This window comes from Zalophus californianus, chromosome 6, assembly GCF_009762305.2.
Source record: "Zalophus californianus isolate mZalCal1 chromosome 6, mZalCal1.pri.v2, whole genome shotgun sequence".
Taxonomy (NCBI): domain Eukaryota; kingdom Metazoa; phylum Chordata; class Mammalia; order Carnivora; family Otariidae; genus Zalophus; species Zalophus californianus.
Window position 1 is genome coordinate 107,531,240 of NC_045600.1, and position 17,990 is coordinate 107,549,229.

At 39.9% G+C, this 17,990-nt stretch overlaps 1 protein-coding gene across 12 annotated transcripts in view; it reads left to right on the plus strand.

The window, feature by feature from the left end:
• The window catches only part of MAP2K5 (mitogen-activated protein kinase kinase 5), a 246,134-nt gene that overhangs the window by 129,607 nt on the left and 98,537 nt on the right, over positions 1–17,990 (plus strand). For all 12 annotated transcript variants that reach the window (XM_027571020.2, XM_027571025.2, XM_027571023.2 and 9 more), the window contains 3 exons: positions 3,009–3,082; positions 4,064–4,114; positions 13,328–13,399. In XM_027571020.2, the coding sequence (XP_027426821.1) occupies positions 3,009–3,082; positions 4,064–4,114; positions 13,328–13,399 (197 nt within the window). The remainder of the gene's footprint in view (positions 1–3,008; positions 3,083–4,063; positions 4,115–13,327; positions 13,400–17,990) is intronic.

The window sequence follows — 17,990 nt, forward strand, 5'->3', positions numbered from 1 at the left end:
GAAGTTTGCCGCAACAACTAATTACTTCCTAAATATCCCAAAATATACCACTTTTTGTTGTATAACAGTTTCACTGATTACCAGTAGATAATAATACCTTATAGTTATGGAGTGTTTGGCAGTTTAAAAGCAGTTTTACATTCATTATCTCATCTAATCCTCACAGTTCTTGAAAATTGACACAGTGGCCATTACTGTCTCCCTGCAGTGGTAGAAACTGAAACATCACCCGCCTTGTGAAATTCACATGCCAAGTTTGTGGCTGGGCCAAAAAGACCAAAATGCAGGTCCTCTGTCTCCTAGCCTGAATCCATTGTTTTTGTTTAAAGGGGTCTCTTATATTCAAATGATGTCTTAAGATACTACTGGGAAGGGGCAGGAGGTACTTCTATTAGCAAATTTAGCATATTGTTTAAAAAAAGCCATTAACCAGTGAACAAGGTACAGTTGTCAGAATACACACAACGATGTGTGAAGCATATTCCTACCCTGTGACCTTACTACTTGGGGTGGTAATACCTACACCAGTAAATATGGTAAATAACTGCTCGTCAAACCGTGCGCCATACTTAGTTCCAAACAAATGGCACAGACAGTGAAGGTCAAAGGAAGCCGAGACCTTGTTGGCCTGAGTAGTTAAGGCAACAGGGAGGCGGGGTATTTGAGTTGAGGTATAGGCAGGATTCATTCAGGAAATGTTGAGGAAGGGTTTCTCAACGTAGGGACGGGCAGGAGGGAGAGAGGAACACGCAGCATGAGCAAAGGCTTGGTGATGGGGTGTTGTCTTTCTTCTGAGACAATGATGAGAACAGCCCAGGAATACAAAGGATGTGAGGATGACTGGATGTTTACTACTTTCAGAGATGAAGCTTTCCCTGAGAAGAACTGGGCTGGGAGGTGAAGGTGCAAAAGTCCCGGAGCAGACTTGCGTGTAAATTAAAAAAGATGTTGGAGAGCTGAAAAATGCAGTGAAGTTCTTATTTACACCTTGCCTTGTAGAGTATAATCTAGCAGTTCTGTTGTTTTATTGCTCCTCTCTCTATTGATCTACCTATGTCAAAAGTGTATCTGATTAAAGATAAAGATTTGTTAATTTTGGTATACCTTGTGATTTCCAGGCAGCTCCTTCTTCCGGGAGCTCAAAATGTTTGCTTATGAACTGTCTCCACCTGATGTGGTAGCCTAAGAGTGGTTTAAAGCTGTCAATATATAAAAGAGCAGGTTGTCCGAAAGAAAAATAGTCAAAGTTGAGGGCCTATAATGAGAATTGGGTTTGGAAAATAAGACCAGCCTGTGTGGAGTCTAACATTTCTTTCAGTTCACCAAACATTTATTGAGTATCTACTGTGGCTATCTACGATACGTATGTATTGAGCTAACTCAGAGTTCACGTTTAGGTTAGCAGAGGTCAGGGACTATTTTTACTTCCTCATCCAGAAGAGAAATGACATAGTAAACATGGTAATTTTAATATGATGGTGGTATAAGATTTGTAATTCAAACTGAGGAAAGTTGGAGACAGAGAGACTAGCTGTCTATAAAAGAACGTATAGCAGCCTAGGCATCCTAACCTGTATTCAGAGAGTGCCCCTAAAGGAAGTATATAGTATAGTATGTCTTGTGTGAAGGGCATGCTGCTGCTGAGACCTGTTCTATAGCCTACCCCTGATCACTGAAACAATGATCAACATCAAATCATACTTTGTGTGTATGGTTTCCATTCATTTATTCTCTCATCTGTTCAACAAATATTTATTAAGCACTTACTATAGCCCTGAAACTCTTCTAGGGGCTGGGAATATAGTAGTCAATAAAAGAAACAAAGTCCCTGCCTTCTTGGCATTTACATTCTCGTGTCACTCAGGCAACGTGAAATGAGCACATGTATGAGAAAGTGCCTGGCATGTCGCCTATCACCTAGAAGTAGGCTTCAATAGTTGTTGGTTACTGAGTTTGAACTTGAAGTTTAAATTAAGTACCTGCTATTGGCAAGATACTTTGTTGGCGTACCCTTTTGCAAAATGGAAGGTCAGGGTGGATTGACTCACATATTTTTTAATGTCACATAAAAAATTGAGTCTCTTGTTCAGTTTGGGGTTAATTCAGGTTATGTGCTATATTAAATATAACAAGTTGTTCCAGACCACTTTTGCCATTGAAGATGAGACATTGAAGCAGGTGCTATTCTGTACCATCAACAGTGGTGTGCTCTTGTCCTGCTCTGATGGTTTTTGTGGGCTCCCTGAATTCCTGAAAGGGCTCATTGTTGTCACTGACAATGCTTCACAGAAACCCTTTGTGTCATTATTTAGCAACCGACTGCCTTGGCAAAAGCTCTGTCACTTCTTTTGTTAACTATAACAGCAGTCAAAGTGATGTAAGAGAAGAGAAGGAGAAATGAAACAAAGATCGATATGTGCATATATGCACACGCATCCACATGCCTTTTAGACCAGTTTCTGAGGATTATCTGAAATAGGGTTTGTCACGTAAAACCAGAAGACAACAAGACTGCATTCTTTTTGTCCTTTTTCATTCAGATATGACCTGTTAACAGCAGCATAGGAATGATTTTTTTTCTTGTTGGCTTCCTTTTGGCCTTACTGCTTCTTAAATGGGAGGAATAGTTTCACATCGACAGCAAAGTTAAACCTTTTTGTGCAAATTCTTTGCAAGAAGATTACATTTTTTTATCCACCTCTTTTCCTGAAAGCCTGGGGATAGGATGATGGATGTATTTACTGTTGTGGGAAGCCAAGATTTTATTTGACTTTCACTTGAAATAAACCCTTGCTTCCATAGAAACCAGAAATGGTTGGAAGTGAAGGAGTTAGGACCTTGCATTTTGCCTCCAGATAAAATGCTTTGCATTAAATTTGTGATTAGAATTCCGGGTTGAACAGATGATGTCATTTCTGCAATATGGTATGGTGTGCATGTGTGCTTTTTTAAAACATGGCGCTATAGATCCGGAATTAGTTACGTGGACTTTTCTGGTCCCTTTTTAGATGTGAAGCCCTCCAACATGCTAGTAAACACAAGAGGACAGGTCAAGCTGTGCGATTTTGGAGTTAGCACTCAGGTAGGTCTCTTTCCGCCCCCCCCCCCCCCCCCCCCCCAGTTTGCTCTCGTTTCTGCAACATCCACTTTTTATTTTCAGTCTACTTTTTGGATTGAAAAATCACCTAGCTGCCAGACAGACAGACCTCTGCATCTTCTCCTCGGCTGGGAGTCTGTTATTCATTTTTAATCTCCGAGCGAGTTTCCTTCATCAGAATATGATTGTTCATTGTTTAATGACAGTAAAAACTGCTGATATTGTAATTACTACTTACGAATAGCAAACTTCATTGATATGCAGCTTTGATATGAAAGCGTTTTGACCAGACAAAAGGGAGGGCAGAGTGGGAGCTGTGCCTGGGGAGCCCAACTGGCCCACAATAAAAATTAATATTGGGAACAACAATGGTGGAGGGCCATTACAATGTGCAGCACAAATTTTAATTAATTTCCATTTTGGGCCTCCCCTGAGAACCCTGGTGATAGTGACCCATGAGCGTGCTGTGATGTTGATTTGAATTGCAGCCACCTTTACTCCCAGCCAAACACGAAGACCAAAGCGAAGGTCATCGTTGTATTATGGGCTGTCAAAGTCTGTTATCCCTCCAGCGTATTTAGTGTTCATTCCATTCTAGTAATGCATGGGTTTCATTCACATCCTGAGCCATCTGACTAAAAAATGAGTGTGTTCAAATTCTACTTCAAATTGACTTTTTATATCAGGCGGGTTTGGGGTACTAAAGCGATAAGCATCCTGCTTAAGTGAATTGTTTAAGGTTATCTGCCATAAACTGTAATGCTGTGCTTGTTTAAATTGGAAATCACATTCAAAAGAAAAGAGAGATTTAATCATTTTTAATGCCTTTGTAGATAAATTTGTTCCCTTTTACATAATTTTTAGTTGATTTATAGAAATGATGATTGTAGGTTAAATGAGGAATAATTGCCCATTTTATTTCCACATTATCTTTATATTGTTCTAACAGACTGTTTTGTCTCATAGCTGGTGAATTCTATAGCCAAGACGTATGTTGGAACAAATGCTTATATGGCGGTAAGTAAACTTATGCAAAAATAACATTTAAAACCAACGTCTTTATCTTTATGTACTTGGTAATGTAGAATTCTTGAATTAATTCAACAGCTTTATCCTAACAGATCATAAATTACAAAGTCAATCCAGTCATGATCCGATTTTTAAATCCTTCTAAAAGGCGTTGGGGTTTTTACAGGAGCTGCCAACTTATCTGCTTAGTTAACTTAACTAGTTGGTTCGAGTGTGAAATTGCTGAGTTTTGAAGTTTAATCCTACAGAAAAATTGTACCTTATAGCACATTGACCAGTTTGCCACATTGCTTATTTAATTAACCCTCAAGTATCCCAAACTATCAGTCAATAAGATTGGTTGTTTTTCCTAGGAATACAAACACGCTTTGTCACCTGATCAAAATTAAATTTTTGACACGACCAACTCTTACTTACGGATCTCTGAACGTAAAGGTTAGGCAGGAAATTTTCTTTCGAACTTGTACATCTATATTTTGTGTACTTGTTGGGTTCATGCCTGTCGTAAGATAACTTACTAATTCCTCTGAAATAAATTTACCACATATAAAAATTAGAAACATAGAACTGTTTCAAAGACCCAGTGTCAACTTGGCTTCGACCTTTTCCTTTTTCCTACCTTTTAAGTAAGGGAAGTTATTTGGGGCACAAATCTTTTGTTTATTAGTTTACACAGTCAGTCACTTCAGTAGTGGGTGGTCAGGAGAGACAAGTAGGAAGGTTATTGAGTGTCATTTTTGGAACCAAGTTTTGTTTTAACATCTGAAGGCCTTTTTTTTTTTTTTTTTTTTTAATGAGGATTCTGGATTTATTCAGTTAGTCTGTTTTACTTCCAATAGTCTTTATAGGAAGTTAAACAATATTAGTATGGATGGAACCCTGGCTCTTAATCTCAGTTCATATATTATCTTGATAAAAAGATGTTAATATGGATGGAACTCTGGATCTTATTCTCAGAACAGTACAAGCCCTTTTTTTTTTCTTATTGAGATACCAGAATAGTTAATTTTTGTCTTGCCTGATTTTTAAAGAAAATTCATTCTTTCTCATTTTTCTAGGTAATGTGAAAAAAAATTAACCTCTAAAGCCATCATATCTGTTTATATAAAACATAATCACCCTCTTGGCTCTACCAGGTTAGCTGAGATTGGTGAGCCACTTTTATAATTAATAAATCCCTACCAAATGCCATATTTTCAGTCTTTGAAAGAATTATGGAACACTGTGATTTAAAAATAAATAAATAAAACTACTATAAATGAAACAACTTTTCATCTACCCATGTTTTTAGTAGCTTTAAATTGCTCTAATAATTAAATTGCATCATGTCTGAATGTACAAATCTAGATTACGGTTGTCTTTCCCAGGTGTACACGAAAGAAATTACCTTTTTTCCTTTTGGTTTATGGATGAATGTGATGCGTCCATCTGTTAATTGACTATGTGAGGATTAAAATTATGAAATGTGAGCTCAGACTGGCACAGCTAAAATTGCTTTGCCTCTTGGGTGAGTGAATTCTAGTCATCAGCTTTATAGTTCAAGCTGTAAAAAGCATAAGAGACCTAGAAAGCCGAGTGACAGCCCAATAGTGAGCTTCGCTCAATTCAGCCAACTCTCGTTGGCCACATACTTACCTAATTGGTGTGAGATCAGAGGTTGGGAGTAGGAGAAGATGGAAATAACATTATTCTGTTACGGGTCTTAATCTCTGCCTGAGATACCACGGTATTGTATTATAGAACTACCATTGAGGGGTGAAGGGTACACAGAACTTCCCTGTATATATTTTTTTCAACTTGTGAATCAATAAGTATTTCAAAATTAAAAAATTAGTTAAGAAATGGAAGTTTTATTGGAACGTGGCCACGCCCTTTTGTTTGCGTATTGTCTCTGGCTGCTTTGGCGCTACATGGCTGGAGTGGAGTCGCTGTGACAGTTGCAGCAGAGACCATATGGCCCACAGAGGGAGAAATATTTATGCTCTGGCCGTGTACAGAGAAAGTTTGCCAGCCTCTGGTCTGTGCCAGTGAAAGCTGTATCTGACACTGAGTACCTTCAGTTAATCAACCAGTATTTACTGGGCACCTTCCATGCTATTAGCCAGGTTACGGCGGAACCACTCAAATCCGCATAAGATGTGGGCAAAATGAGAAGCTTGGCATTATTTGTGGTTACATTATGTGTGACATAATAAAGACTTAAGTTGTATCAAACATACATTTAGAGAGTAAGAAGGGATACAGTGTACGAATTTGATGATTTAACAGTATGTGAAAAGGATACTTCCTAAAAGAGATCACTATGGAGGGATGAGCAAAGACTTAGAAATACAAGATAATGTGACATTGTTGGGGTCGGGATGTGGGGTAGAGGACAAATAATAAGTTGTGGGAATATACAGTTAGAGGTCAACTGGTATGATACCCTCATAATAGCTAATATTTAACCCCATGCACCAGTCACCCTTTTAAACTTTTACATATATAAATGCTTTAAATCCTTACAACAACCCTATCAGGTAAGTAATATCATTCTCATCTTACAGCTGAAAAAACAGGGATAGAAAAGTTAAGTAACTTACTCAAGTTCATACATCTAATAAGTGGCAGAGTCAGGATTCAGACCGAAGTCATCAGTCTGCAGAGACTAAAGTTCTAACTGCTCTGCCTCTCACTATGTCCAAATTATGTCTGTGTCTCTCCCAATCTGGATTGTGATCTTCGGGGGCGGGGCAGGGTTTATTCTCTCAGTCTCTATATCTGGTCCTTCACACAGGGCTAAATGAATGATTTAGTTCGTGAAAGCTGCCTTCCCAGAATGACTTATTCACTAATTATAAGCAGAGCATTTAACTTTTCATATTAAGTATCTCAGTTGCATTATAAGGTATAGAAGACCCCCAAATTACTCAAACACAGTCAACTAGGCTGCCAAATATTGAAAAGAAAGTAAATCAAAGAAATAGCCCTGCATGTGCAATCTCACTTCATTCTTCTATAATCTAAAGTGTAAGGTATAAGAAAGTGATAATTAGGAAAAAGGGCAGCTTTCTTAAGATCCTAAGTCATGAAAAAATAATACTAATTAACAATTTTGGGGCATGTTAAGGGGTGGAACTTGTAGGAGACTTGGAAAGTCATCTGGTCCAACCTCCTCATTGACCAACGAAATCGGAAAGTGGAGTGGCAAGTCCAAGAACATACTACATTTTAGGGGCAGATATTTAGTTTTGGTAGACACTGTAAGCCAAAGCAAGAAAGATTTTCAGCTACATTTTAAAAAGACCTCATCCCACAGGATTACAAGAGAAGTTGAGAAGGCTTTGGGGGCTCCCATTAAACCATTTCTCAGATATCTTAATTACTAAAAATTTTACTCTGTTTTAAACATAGAAGGCCCTAAAACTTCAACCCATCGTTCCCCAGTCATTGTGGTTTGTTTATTATTATAAAATTTGATCAAATATAAAAGTTTGACATTATTACGAATAGTTTTAGAAATTAAAATCTTACCCAAATATTTGTGCTTTGTGATCAGAAAGTCCATCAAGAGGCACCTGGGTAGCCCAGTCAGTGAAGTGTCTGACCCTTGATTTCAGCTCAGGTCATGATCTCAGGGTCGTGGGATCGAGCCCTGCATTGGGCTCCATGCTCAGCATGGAGTCTGCTTGAGATTCTCTGCCTCTGCCCCTCCCCTGCTCATGCACACATGTGTTCTCTCTCTCTCTCTCTCTCTCTCTCTCTCTCTCTCTCTCTCTCTCTCTCTCAAATAAATAAATAAAATCTTTTAAAAAGAAAGTGTATCAAAATGACTGTTCTTATCTCCTGAACATTTTTCCCACCTGGGTTGTTCTTGTCCTGGGAAATTACCTTTACCCAGAATGAAACCTATACAGATGACATAATACAGTGACATTAGCCATGTTCATGCAGTGGTGGCCGTAGCAGTGTTGGTGGTCAGAAGGAAGCTGGCACTTACTGAGCATTCCCATGTGACAGGTACTGAATCAAGCACATCAAATGGATTCATTTAATCTTCACACAGCCCCATGAAGTATACATATTATTATTGTCTTCATTTTATACATAATGAAACCGAAGGTGAAGTAAATTCATCCCAGGGTCTCAGAGTGGACCAAGTAGTGAGAGTCAAGATTTAATTAGGACACCACCTTCTAGTTTCTGATAACAGCAGGTTGGGCTATTTGGACCAGCTCTTCCATTGAAAAATGCTGGGTAAAATACTTTAAACATCATCTCAAATTCACTGAAGAGCTAAAAAGACAAAGGGGATCCCCCAGGACAATTTTCAGATGGAATCCTGCCAACAGAGGGGAAAGCAGAATGTTGGAGCACCATGTGCCTGTACCACAGCTGTGAATGCTCTGGGGGTCCTCCTAAGGCAGAGGGTCTCAGAGGAGGTGGAGATCTTCTCTATAGGTCTCAGAGGAGATTTTCTCCATATCATGTTGGAAATCTGAAGGGCTTGCCCCCAGTGTGAAGAGTGAACCAGAGCCAAAGATGCTGCTCCTTCTCCTCCCCCAGTCCCAAGGAACAAAAAAGAAGGCCTCTCAGAGCCAAGCAGAGAAGCAAGGGAAAAGGAAAAGGGGAAAAGTTGTGGCTATAGACTAACTCTGACACAGATTTGCACCAAGTATTTATATTCATGGCCTGAGTTGGAAATGGAGCTTCATGCTAAGAACCTGGTTTGAGGTAGGCATATCTACCTGAAGCCCCAGAGAATCTCTCCAAAATGCTTTCAAGAGCAAAACCTGGCAAGTAGTCAACAGAAACCAGGCACACAAGGAAACAAGACAACATGAAGAAGAACCAGAAGGAACAACAGATACACACAGACTTCAAATCACAGATTTTAAAAGTGACATAGTAGATGGAGAAAATCTGAAGCAAAACTACTAGATTAAAATGTAAAAACTCACTACTTGGTAGCATATTGGATATAGCAGAAGAGAGAATTCATGACGTAGAAGATAGATTAAGCTAGAGCAGTCTGACTCCAGAACCCTGGTCTGACCAGTATGCTAGACTACCCACAGGGATGTTGCCAACTTAAAAAAAAAAAGAATTCCCCATTGTTTGTAATACATATTTTGATTACTTACTAACCTAAAGTGTTTGTACATACTTTGTTAATTTTCTGATTGGTGTAACCCTGAGCAGAAATTCTTTATCAGAAGAGATAAGGGATGTCCCTTGGTATCTTCCTGCTTTTGACAAGTGAATCCTGTTGTACCTAGAGACAGTTCTGGAGTGAGTCAGCTAAACAGGGGTCCTGGATAAATAACAAGTCACAGAGGGTAGCTGGAAGGAGTACAGTGTGCGGCTTGGAGCTACTGTCCTTTCAGATCCTTTATAAACTCTGCTTTTTATACCATCACCACTCCCTACTGTTCTCATTGAGAACAGACCAGAATCTTCCCTCCCTACACTTAAACCTCAGTACAGAGGTGCTTGAGACGGGAGTCATGTTTTTCCTGTTATTTAGCTTTCCACACTGGTGACCGCTGCCATGTCAGAAAGTAACCCAGCTTTTGATTTTTAACTGCAAAATGTCCGTCACAGATCTTCTCTCATTAACGTGGTACCTGGTGGTTGGTGTTTTGTTTTTTGTTTTGTTTTGTTTTGTTTTGTTTTAGACGGGAGAGGACAGGGCAGGCCACCTTGGCTTCAAGTGTGAGAACAGATTTGAATTGTGCAGCCTCGGGCCATCAAGTCCTGGCTCCCTAAATTCAGAGTGGATTGGGGCTCATCTTGTGCCTGTGTCTGTTTCAGGGGCCTGGGCGCATTTCCCAGCCTTTATCTACTGTACCAGTTCTTCAGGTAGACCCGTAGAGCTGGCTACCTACTTTCACTGAGCATTCAGGCTTGAGAACAGCATCACAACAATGATCTCATTTTGTTAGCTTATTGCAAGAATTATTTCTCCAATGAGAGGTTGTCAGAATCTCGTCCTTAAGGAGCCCTCTTATTTGCCACCTGTGACCATTATCACTTTATTTTTTTCTTTTTTAATTTAATTTTTTCATGCCTTATTTTTTAAAAGATTGATTTATTTGAGAGAGAGAGAGAAAGCATGCACGAGCTGGCAGGGGGAGGGCGGGCAGAGGGAGAGAGGAAGAGAGAGGATCTTAAGCAGGCTCAACACCCAGCATGGAGCCCGACGTGGGGCCCAGTCTCACGACCCTGAGATCATGACCTGAGCCGAAACCCCCAAGAGTCGGATGCTCAACCAACTGAGCCACCCAGGTACCCTGATTTTTTCATGCTTTATTTTCAGCTTCCAGTTTACATTTGTTTTGATAGTTCAGTGGGCAAATATTATGAATGTATTTAATCTTATTGTTGGTCCTGCCAAAATATTTTGTATCTGGGCTCCACTTGCATTTGTTTGCTTGTTGTGTACTCCTGTACTCTGCATGAGTGCTAGATAGTGATAACTGTCAGCTAGGGGAATGAAGAAAAGGAGAGAGTAAGGAGAGAAGAAACAGGGAAGAAGGCAACATTTGGTTATTTCTTTAAGAATTCTGGCAGATTTTAGGATTTTCATGTTTGCTGGATATTCTTGATGGGCATGGATAGCAATATTACTGGGGAAGTTATATTAGTAGAACACTCCAGGGGACTTAATAATTGGCACATGCTTTAAACCAAATGTGCAGTAAACATGTATTGCATCCCTTCAAGGCAACATGCCTTGACTGCTCACCGGCTGTGTGTCAGCCATGGTACTAGGTATGAGATGAATAAGGCACTCTCTTGGCCTCTTAGGAGAAACAGGCTAGTAATCGGTTGGTTACAACACAGTGTAATGAATTAATATTGAAGATACAACCAACATTTTCATGAAGGACAGAGGCAAGAATTTGTAATTCTTCCTGAGAAGTAGAGGAACGTTTCACCAAACAGGTGGTCCATGAGCAGGGCCTTTATAAAAGAAACATTCACTAAGCAAAGAGGAATAAGACAGGTCATTGCCTCTGCAGTGAACGTGGAAATGTTTAGTGACTGAGGCTGAGTATACCAAAGAGTCACCCAGAGAAATTATTTTTTTCAATGAATACTGAAGACAGTATTTTGAGAAATACTGACCAGATCAAGATTAGGTGTGTGGCTCTTCTGACTTCTAGTTCTGGGGACAGTGTGACACATTAGAAGAACCCTGATTTTGCATTTAGACATACCTGGGTTTGAATCCTGGCTATGTTCCTAAACAAATACACCTAATGCTGACCCACAGCTCTAGACTTCAGCAAGTCACTTAATCTTATGAAGCCTTAGTTTTTACATCTGTAAAATAAGGGCAATAATATCTAACTTTGCAAGATTGTCCCAAGGCATAGAGGATGCAAAGTATCTAGTCCAGTGTCTGGCGTATACTCGTTGGTCATTACGTGATAGCTATTACTGTCCTTATATAGTGGGTGCAAACTAAACCTCTGTATGCCTCTTTTTCCTCATCTGTTAAAAGGGGATGGTAATAGTACCAGTCTAATATGGGTGTTTATGAATCTGAAATGAGACAGGCATGAACAGCACTTAATGTCAAGCATATGGAAATTCTTCAGTAAATGCACACAGTAGTCTTGTTGATGATGATGATGGTGTTGATGATGATGATACTCCTGTAACTAATTGGCTGCTTTCATCCTAGTACCTATTGAACTAAGTGGAATTGGATAATGGGTTCATTCATGCATGAACAAGAACTTCAAAATGATGGTGTAGGGGATTTGAACGTAAAAGTACTAGGGAATTGGAATGACCGTGTCTGTAGCAACTGGGAGAGATGGTCACATGACATTTGGCCCTTGGGAAGAATTGTTCTTGGTGGGAAAGTGGTTTTATAAATTAAAGAAATAAATAAAGGAAGGGAAATAAGACAATCCATCCTGCTACCTCAGGACAGGGCTTTATGTAATTTTAGGGCAAGTGGTCCCAGGAGAAGGCAATAAGTATATTGAGGTAGCCTGGTAGGTGTGGGCAGAAAGTAGATCACAAAGTTCTGGGTCCCAGCTAAGCCAACTCCCCGGGATGTAGAACTGTGCCAATCACCTGAGAGCACCGGGCTTACATCTTCCACTCCCCTGGCATATCCCCTGCTGGTGAGTGGTGGATGCCTACTTCTCCCATGTGCAGTGGACCAGGCTGATCCTGGCCCCAGGTACTCTTCAGGGCTCCCATGAAAGCTCCCGAAGGCTGATGCCAGTGGTGGCCACCAGGAACTCCAGGGGTGGACCCAGGAACAGAATGGTGCCCTGAGGGCCAGGAGGCATGGGTTATGATCCCAGCCCTGCCATGTCCAGCTCTGTAGCCTTGAGCGACCATTCCACCTCCATGAGACTTCGGTTTCTCTTATTCATGTGCTCCTGTGTTCATTCAAAAGATTCTGTGAAGTACGATACTGAATGCTAGATCCTGGTGGGATAGAGACACTAGACAGCACCCACTTCACTATGAAACTATTCATGTTGAAGTAGAGAGTGTGCATGTTGTGGCTTTCTAGACCAGGTATTTGCCACACGTCTTGAATGGAGAACAAGTTGTCCCAAATGGACCTTTCAAACTGTTCCATGGTTCATATCAAAAGAAACCCTGATAAATAGAATAAAATGTTGAACTGTAGGTGAATCTGGACAAAGGAAATATGAATGTTTTTTGTATTAATCTTAGCTTTTCAACTTTCCTGTAAGTTTGAAACTATTGCCAAATGAAAAGTTAAAAAAATAAAAATAGAATCCCTAGTGATCCAGACCCATGTCTCAAAAGTGCAAATAAATGATAACATATAATGTTGTGTAGTTTGTCACTTCACAGCTGAGACCACTGAATTTGGAGGGAGAGGACCCGGGTCCAAGTCTCAGCTCATTTCCTAGCTGAGGACTTTGCCTAAATGATTTCACCAATCTGAGCCTCCATATTCTTTATCTGTAAAACAGAGGTAATAAAGTTTTCCTCACAGGGACTTTGTGAGGATTCAGTGAGATGGTATCTATCCATATTACCCGTATCATTTCTGTATGTTACCTGTGTAATACACCTGTGTGTACACACACACACACACAATTGTTTTGTGCTTCATAAAGTGCCACAAAATGTTGGTGGCTCCCTGCCTTAGCTGAGCTCGTGTTAGTGTTTCCCAGAGTAGCTCACATCAACTCACCAGCTTCTGTTTTCTTACAGCCTGAAAGAATCTCAGGAGAGCAGTATGGAATCCATTCTGATGTCTGGAGTTTAGGAATCTCTTTCATGGAGGTATGTTGTTTGCAAATAGATGCTTCTGTGTATATCTGCCGTAATATCAGGAAAAATGAATATTTTGAAAAAAATAATAATAAACCTCCAATGTGTTATGTGTATGTGTACACCAAGTTTAACTCCAAAATCCTTTTGATATCCTTGAATGGCTTGTGCAGACTATTCTGAGGTGCTGTTTCTCACACATCACCTGTATAAAACTTTCCTGGAGAGCTTCTTAAAAATATAGGTTCCCAGACTCCTTCTAAGACTAATTAAATCCAGATCTCTAAGAATCTGCATTATTAACATGTTCCCTGGTGATCCTTATGCACACTAAATCTGGAGAGCGTGCATTATGATAAAAGAAGGATTCCAGAGAAGTTCTGTGTAATGGTGGCCTTGTTGGAATGCATATATGACTTCCAAAGGTGATTACTTTAAAGAATATAGCCCTCCTCATTTGGATGTATAAGTACTGTATGTTTAGAAAGAAAAAACCACCTTGCTCCAATATAGTCATTTCATGTGTTGGGGGATGGGGCATGATACAATCGGGGGGAGGATGAAGTGTGTGTATTTAGCACAGTTTTAATGTCTTTACTCTTTATAGCTGTATTTAGAATGGACTTCATCTTAGTGTGCTACACATAACCCCACTAGAACTCCATGCTAAGGTTTCTGTACAATGACTATTGATCTGTAAGGAAATGTATACAATTTCCATTAGAAGGTGATTAACATAACATAATAAAATAACATTTAAAAAAAAAAAAGGACATCTGGCTGAATTACACTAGTATAGAATCTGGATACTCACCAGTACTTCAAGATTTGTTTCTCACATACATTGATTCAGAGAAAGGAGGGCTTTTTAAAAACTAGAAAAGATTCCTTAAATAAGATCACGGACAGAGTTGCAATCATGATTTTATCCCCTTTTTGGGGGTCAAATACTTTCTCTGTGATTTTTGTAATGCATGAATGCAGTTGAATTTGTAAGGAAATATCTTTAGACTCAATTCACCTGCACTATAGAAAGCAAAAATAAAGTAGTCAATGTTTGTTAAACCATATTCTGCTTCTTCACAAAAGAGAATCTAAGAGGAAATATAATATGTATGCATCAGCTGAGGGTTAGCAATAACGGCAGACAGAAGCCATAACAGAATTTCCCAACAGAATCATGAAGGGCTTGTTCAGGTAACTTGTTTCGGAGGAAACTAGTACTTTTGATTTGTGGAGCTCAGGCCTTGCCGTTACATAAATTCCCTTTGCATGTTTAAATCATTGTCATTGAATGCATTTAATAAACGACCAGATGGAATGTAGAACATTTGAGAAGTACGTGGTGTAGAGATAAGAATCCCAGATTGGGAATGAAAGAGGAGAGCAGTTTCACCCTTGCTGCTGGTTTTCTAGGTGTCCTGTGCGAGCCAGTGTCCCTCACTGGGCCTCATTTCTTCCTCTGTAAGATAATGATCTCTAAGCCCCTTTCCAGACTAATGTTCTGTGACTCTAAGCAGTCTTATCTTTCTTTAGCTTTCTGCATCAACTCTAGAGCTGAGTGACTTGGATGATGCTATACCTTAGCGTGACATAACATGAGGTGAAGAGCGGCATCTTCAGTAGAGCTGTTTCCAGAGGACCCTGAGCCCCAGGGCTAGGGGAGAGGCAGGGTTTCTCAAAGGGGTTGATAGTTGAGCTGGGTTTGTCTTGAAGAGTTTGCCACTGGGAGAAAGAAGAAAAAGAGGGAAGGACTCCTCCTCGTCACCCAGCACATTCTAAGGTAGATCTCTGTGAACACTTCAGGCGAGATCTAGTGTCAGAGCCTGCAAGGTCTCCTCTAGGCCATTTCACTTACTATTTGTGTGGGTACCTTCCTCAAGGTGTTTTGAGTCATTTTATTCCCCTAGGGTACTGGTGGTAAAGAAACAGGTGAGATAAAAATACAGGAAAATGAGCAAAGGACTTTTTCTGAAATTACACAAGAATCAACTAGAGACAAAACGGGAACTAGAGTTTTCTGTCCTTTCTACCTCTGCTCGCACCCCTGCTCCCCTGCAAATCCATAAACTCTCAGTCCTTCCCTGAGGTTTGGTGATGCAGGACTCAGAGGTTGCCTTCATTGTTTTAAACTCCTAAAATAGCGAGGTTCACCTTTGCTTGCCTTCTCCATACTGCTCTTCCCTCGTTAATGTGCTGTCACAGTCCCCATGGGGGTCGTAACAAGGCCTCTCGCACACTCATTCATAAAAGATGATGCTACATGCCACTAAAATGTGCCGTTAAAAATGTCACAGACAGGTACACTTGTGCCTTAAGCAAAGAATTTTTAATATCAGACTACTTTTATCCAGGGCCAGAACTGCCCCATCTCCTCTCCGTTCAGCGTCCCTATGGGATAAGATGGGTCTCTTCAAGGATTTTGTCAGCTGTATGTAGTATTTGGAGTTGGCAGAAATAACATAAACATGGAGATTACCCTTAAGAAGGGAAAAAATGAGATTATTCAGCTTCACTAGAGCATGGCAGTTTTACTAGATGAGAAGAATTTGGCCCCTTTCTATGTTTTTTGTTTATGGTTTTCACCTCAGATCTTTAAATGTGTTGTAGTTCTCCTCATGTGGATTAGTTATGAAGCCACATAAAGACCCTCACCATATGCAGGGTTTGTATGGCCTCACTTTGTAATGGGAAAAAGAATCCATGTAGAATTGCCCTTCTTCCTTGAACTTTCATGACAGCAATCAGTGGAAATGAAAAAAAAAAAAAGAAGTAGTAAGACACACTAACAAAGGTACAAAATTCCTGAACTAAATTAAGACAAACTAGGAGAACGAATCCTGCTTCCCAGAATATTTGACTCTTCTAGAAAGCTCGTGATGATTCAGTCAACTCGGTGATTTTTCGGACAATTCACCCTGGCAGTTGCCATTCAAGACTTCAGGGCTAGACTTTAAAATGAAAATTGGTCCATAATAAGAGATTTGTTTTACCAAGTTTGATGATGTTATTTAATCCTTAGGGGAGAGGAGTATACCTAAAACATTTTTGGGCACAATTTCTTAATTTCACAGGCAGCCCAGTGTGTATCTCTCTTCCCACAGAATGGCTTGAGGAGAGAAGCCCCACTGTTGTTTTCACTAATTGATTATTCCATTTATATTCTTGTGTCATTTAAGTCACAACATGTTTGCAAAAGCTGGCTTTTTCCATTGGCCCTCCTTGGGTCAAAAAAGAAGACAGCATACACCCTCTTCCAGCCTTGCATTTGTAGTACCCAGAGCAATGCATACACATTTAAAAAGGCACCAGGCCAGTCCTATAATGTTCTTATTCTCACTGAGTATATGCTCTACTAGTACATGTTCTGGTTTGTGATTCTATCTGGTGGGTTATTATAAACCGTATTAAGATTGGTGGTGTATAATCTTCTGACAGGTTTTTCTGCAGGAGTCAGACTGAAAGCCCATCTTTAACACATGCATTTTGCTCTTTTCACTTGGGTCCTCGCTCTTTCTGCCTTTGTTTGCCTCCTCTCTCTGCCAGTCTCTTGAGTCTGAGGCATAGAACAATCTGGCTCGATATGCTTGGTTAATTGGAGTGTCATCTAGTCCTCTGAGATCCCTCTTCAGTATGATCCCTGTTTTATTGAAGTGGTTTGAATGATGTGTTAAATGATGAAAGCAAGGTCCATGGCTTAGAAAAACGTCTCTAGATAGGTGAAGAACATATTCAGAGAGCCACACAAGGTCATTGTCATCAAAGTAACACCATCTTCTGAAGATTTCTATGAGTTCTATTGTTTTGACAAAGAGAGTTTTTCTTGTGAGTTTTAGAATCACCTTTACCAAGTTAAAAATAAATCCTTTATCAAGTTAAAAAATAAATAAGTAAAAAAATACATTCACTCTACGTGGACTATCATTTTTCTTCATCTCCCCAAGGTACAGTTAAAATACCCATCCTTCATGACACCTGCTCTGATCTCTCCAGCAAAAAATACCTTCTTCTTCTGACCTTCGTCTACATCTTCCTTGTGGCATCTGCCTTTTCCACCTTGTGCTATAATAATTTCTAGGCATGTCAGAGTTCCTTATGACAGCGTTCAAATCTGATACTGTCCAAACCCCCTACAATCTCTATCTAGTACAATTCCACTGTCCCTAAGTGGGCACTCAAGAAATCTTTTTGGCTCCGTTTTTTCATACTTTTCTAATAGTTTTAAAGCCATTTCTGAAAATAAAGATCAGAGTTTGAAGTTTGATGGAGTCTTTAACATAAGCACACATAAATGTTTGCTGAGTAGATCACAAATGTCTTGCATGTGGAGAAGGGTTTTCTTTTGCCAGAGTAGAGACCTAGATTCAAATTCCACCTCTATCAGTATAAACTGTAGATCCTTGGATAAGTCGTTGAATCTCTGGGCCTCAGGGTCCTCATCTTTAGATGGAAGCTTTACTTCAGAGCTTCCGGCTAAAGGTCACAATGAGAAAATTAAGCCATCATCCCCTCTCTTTAAAAGAAATTACCTTGGGGCGCCTGGGTGGCTCATTCGTTAAGTGTCTGCCTTCGGCTCAGGTCATGATCCCAGGGTCCTGGGATC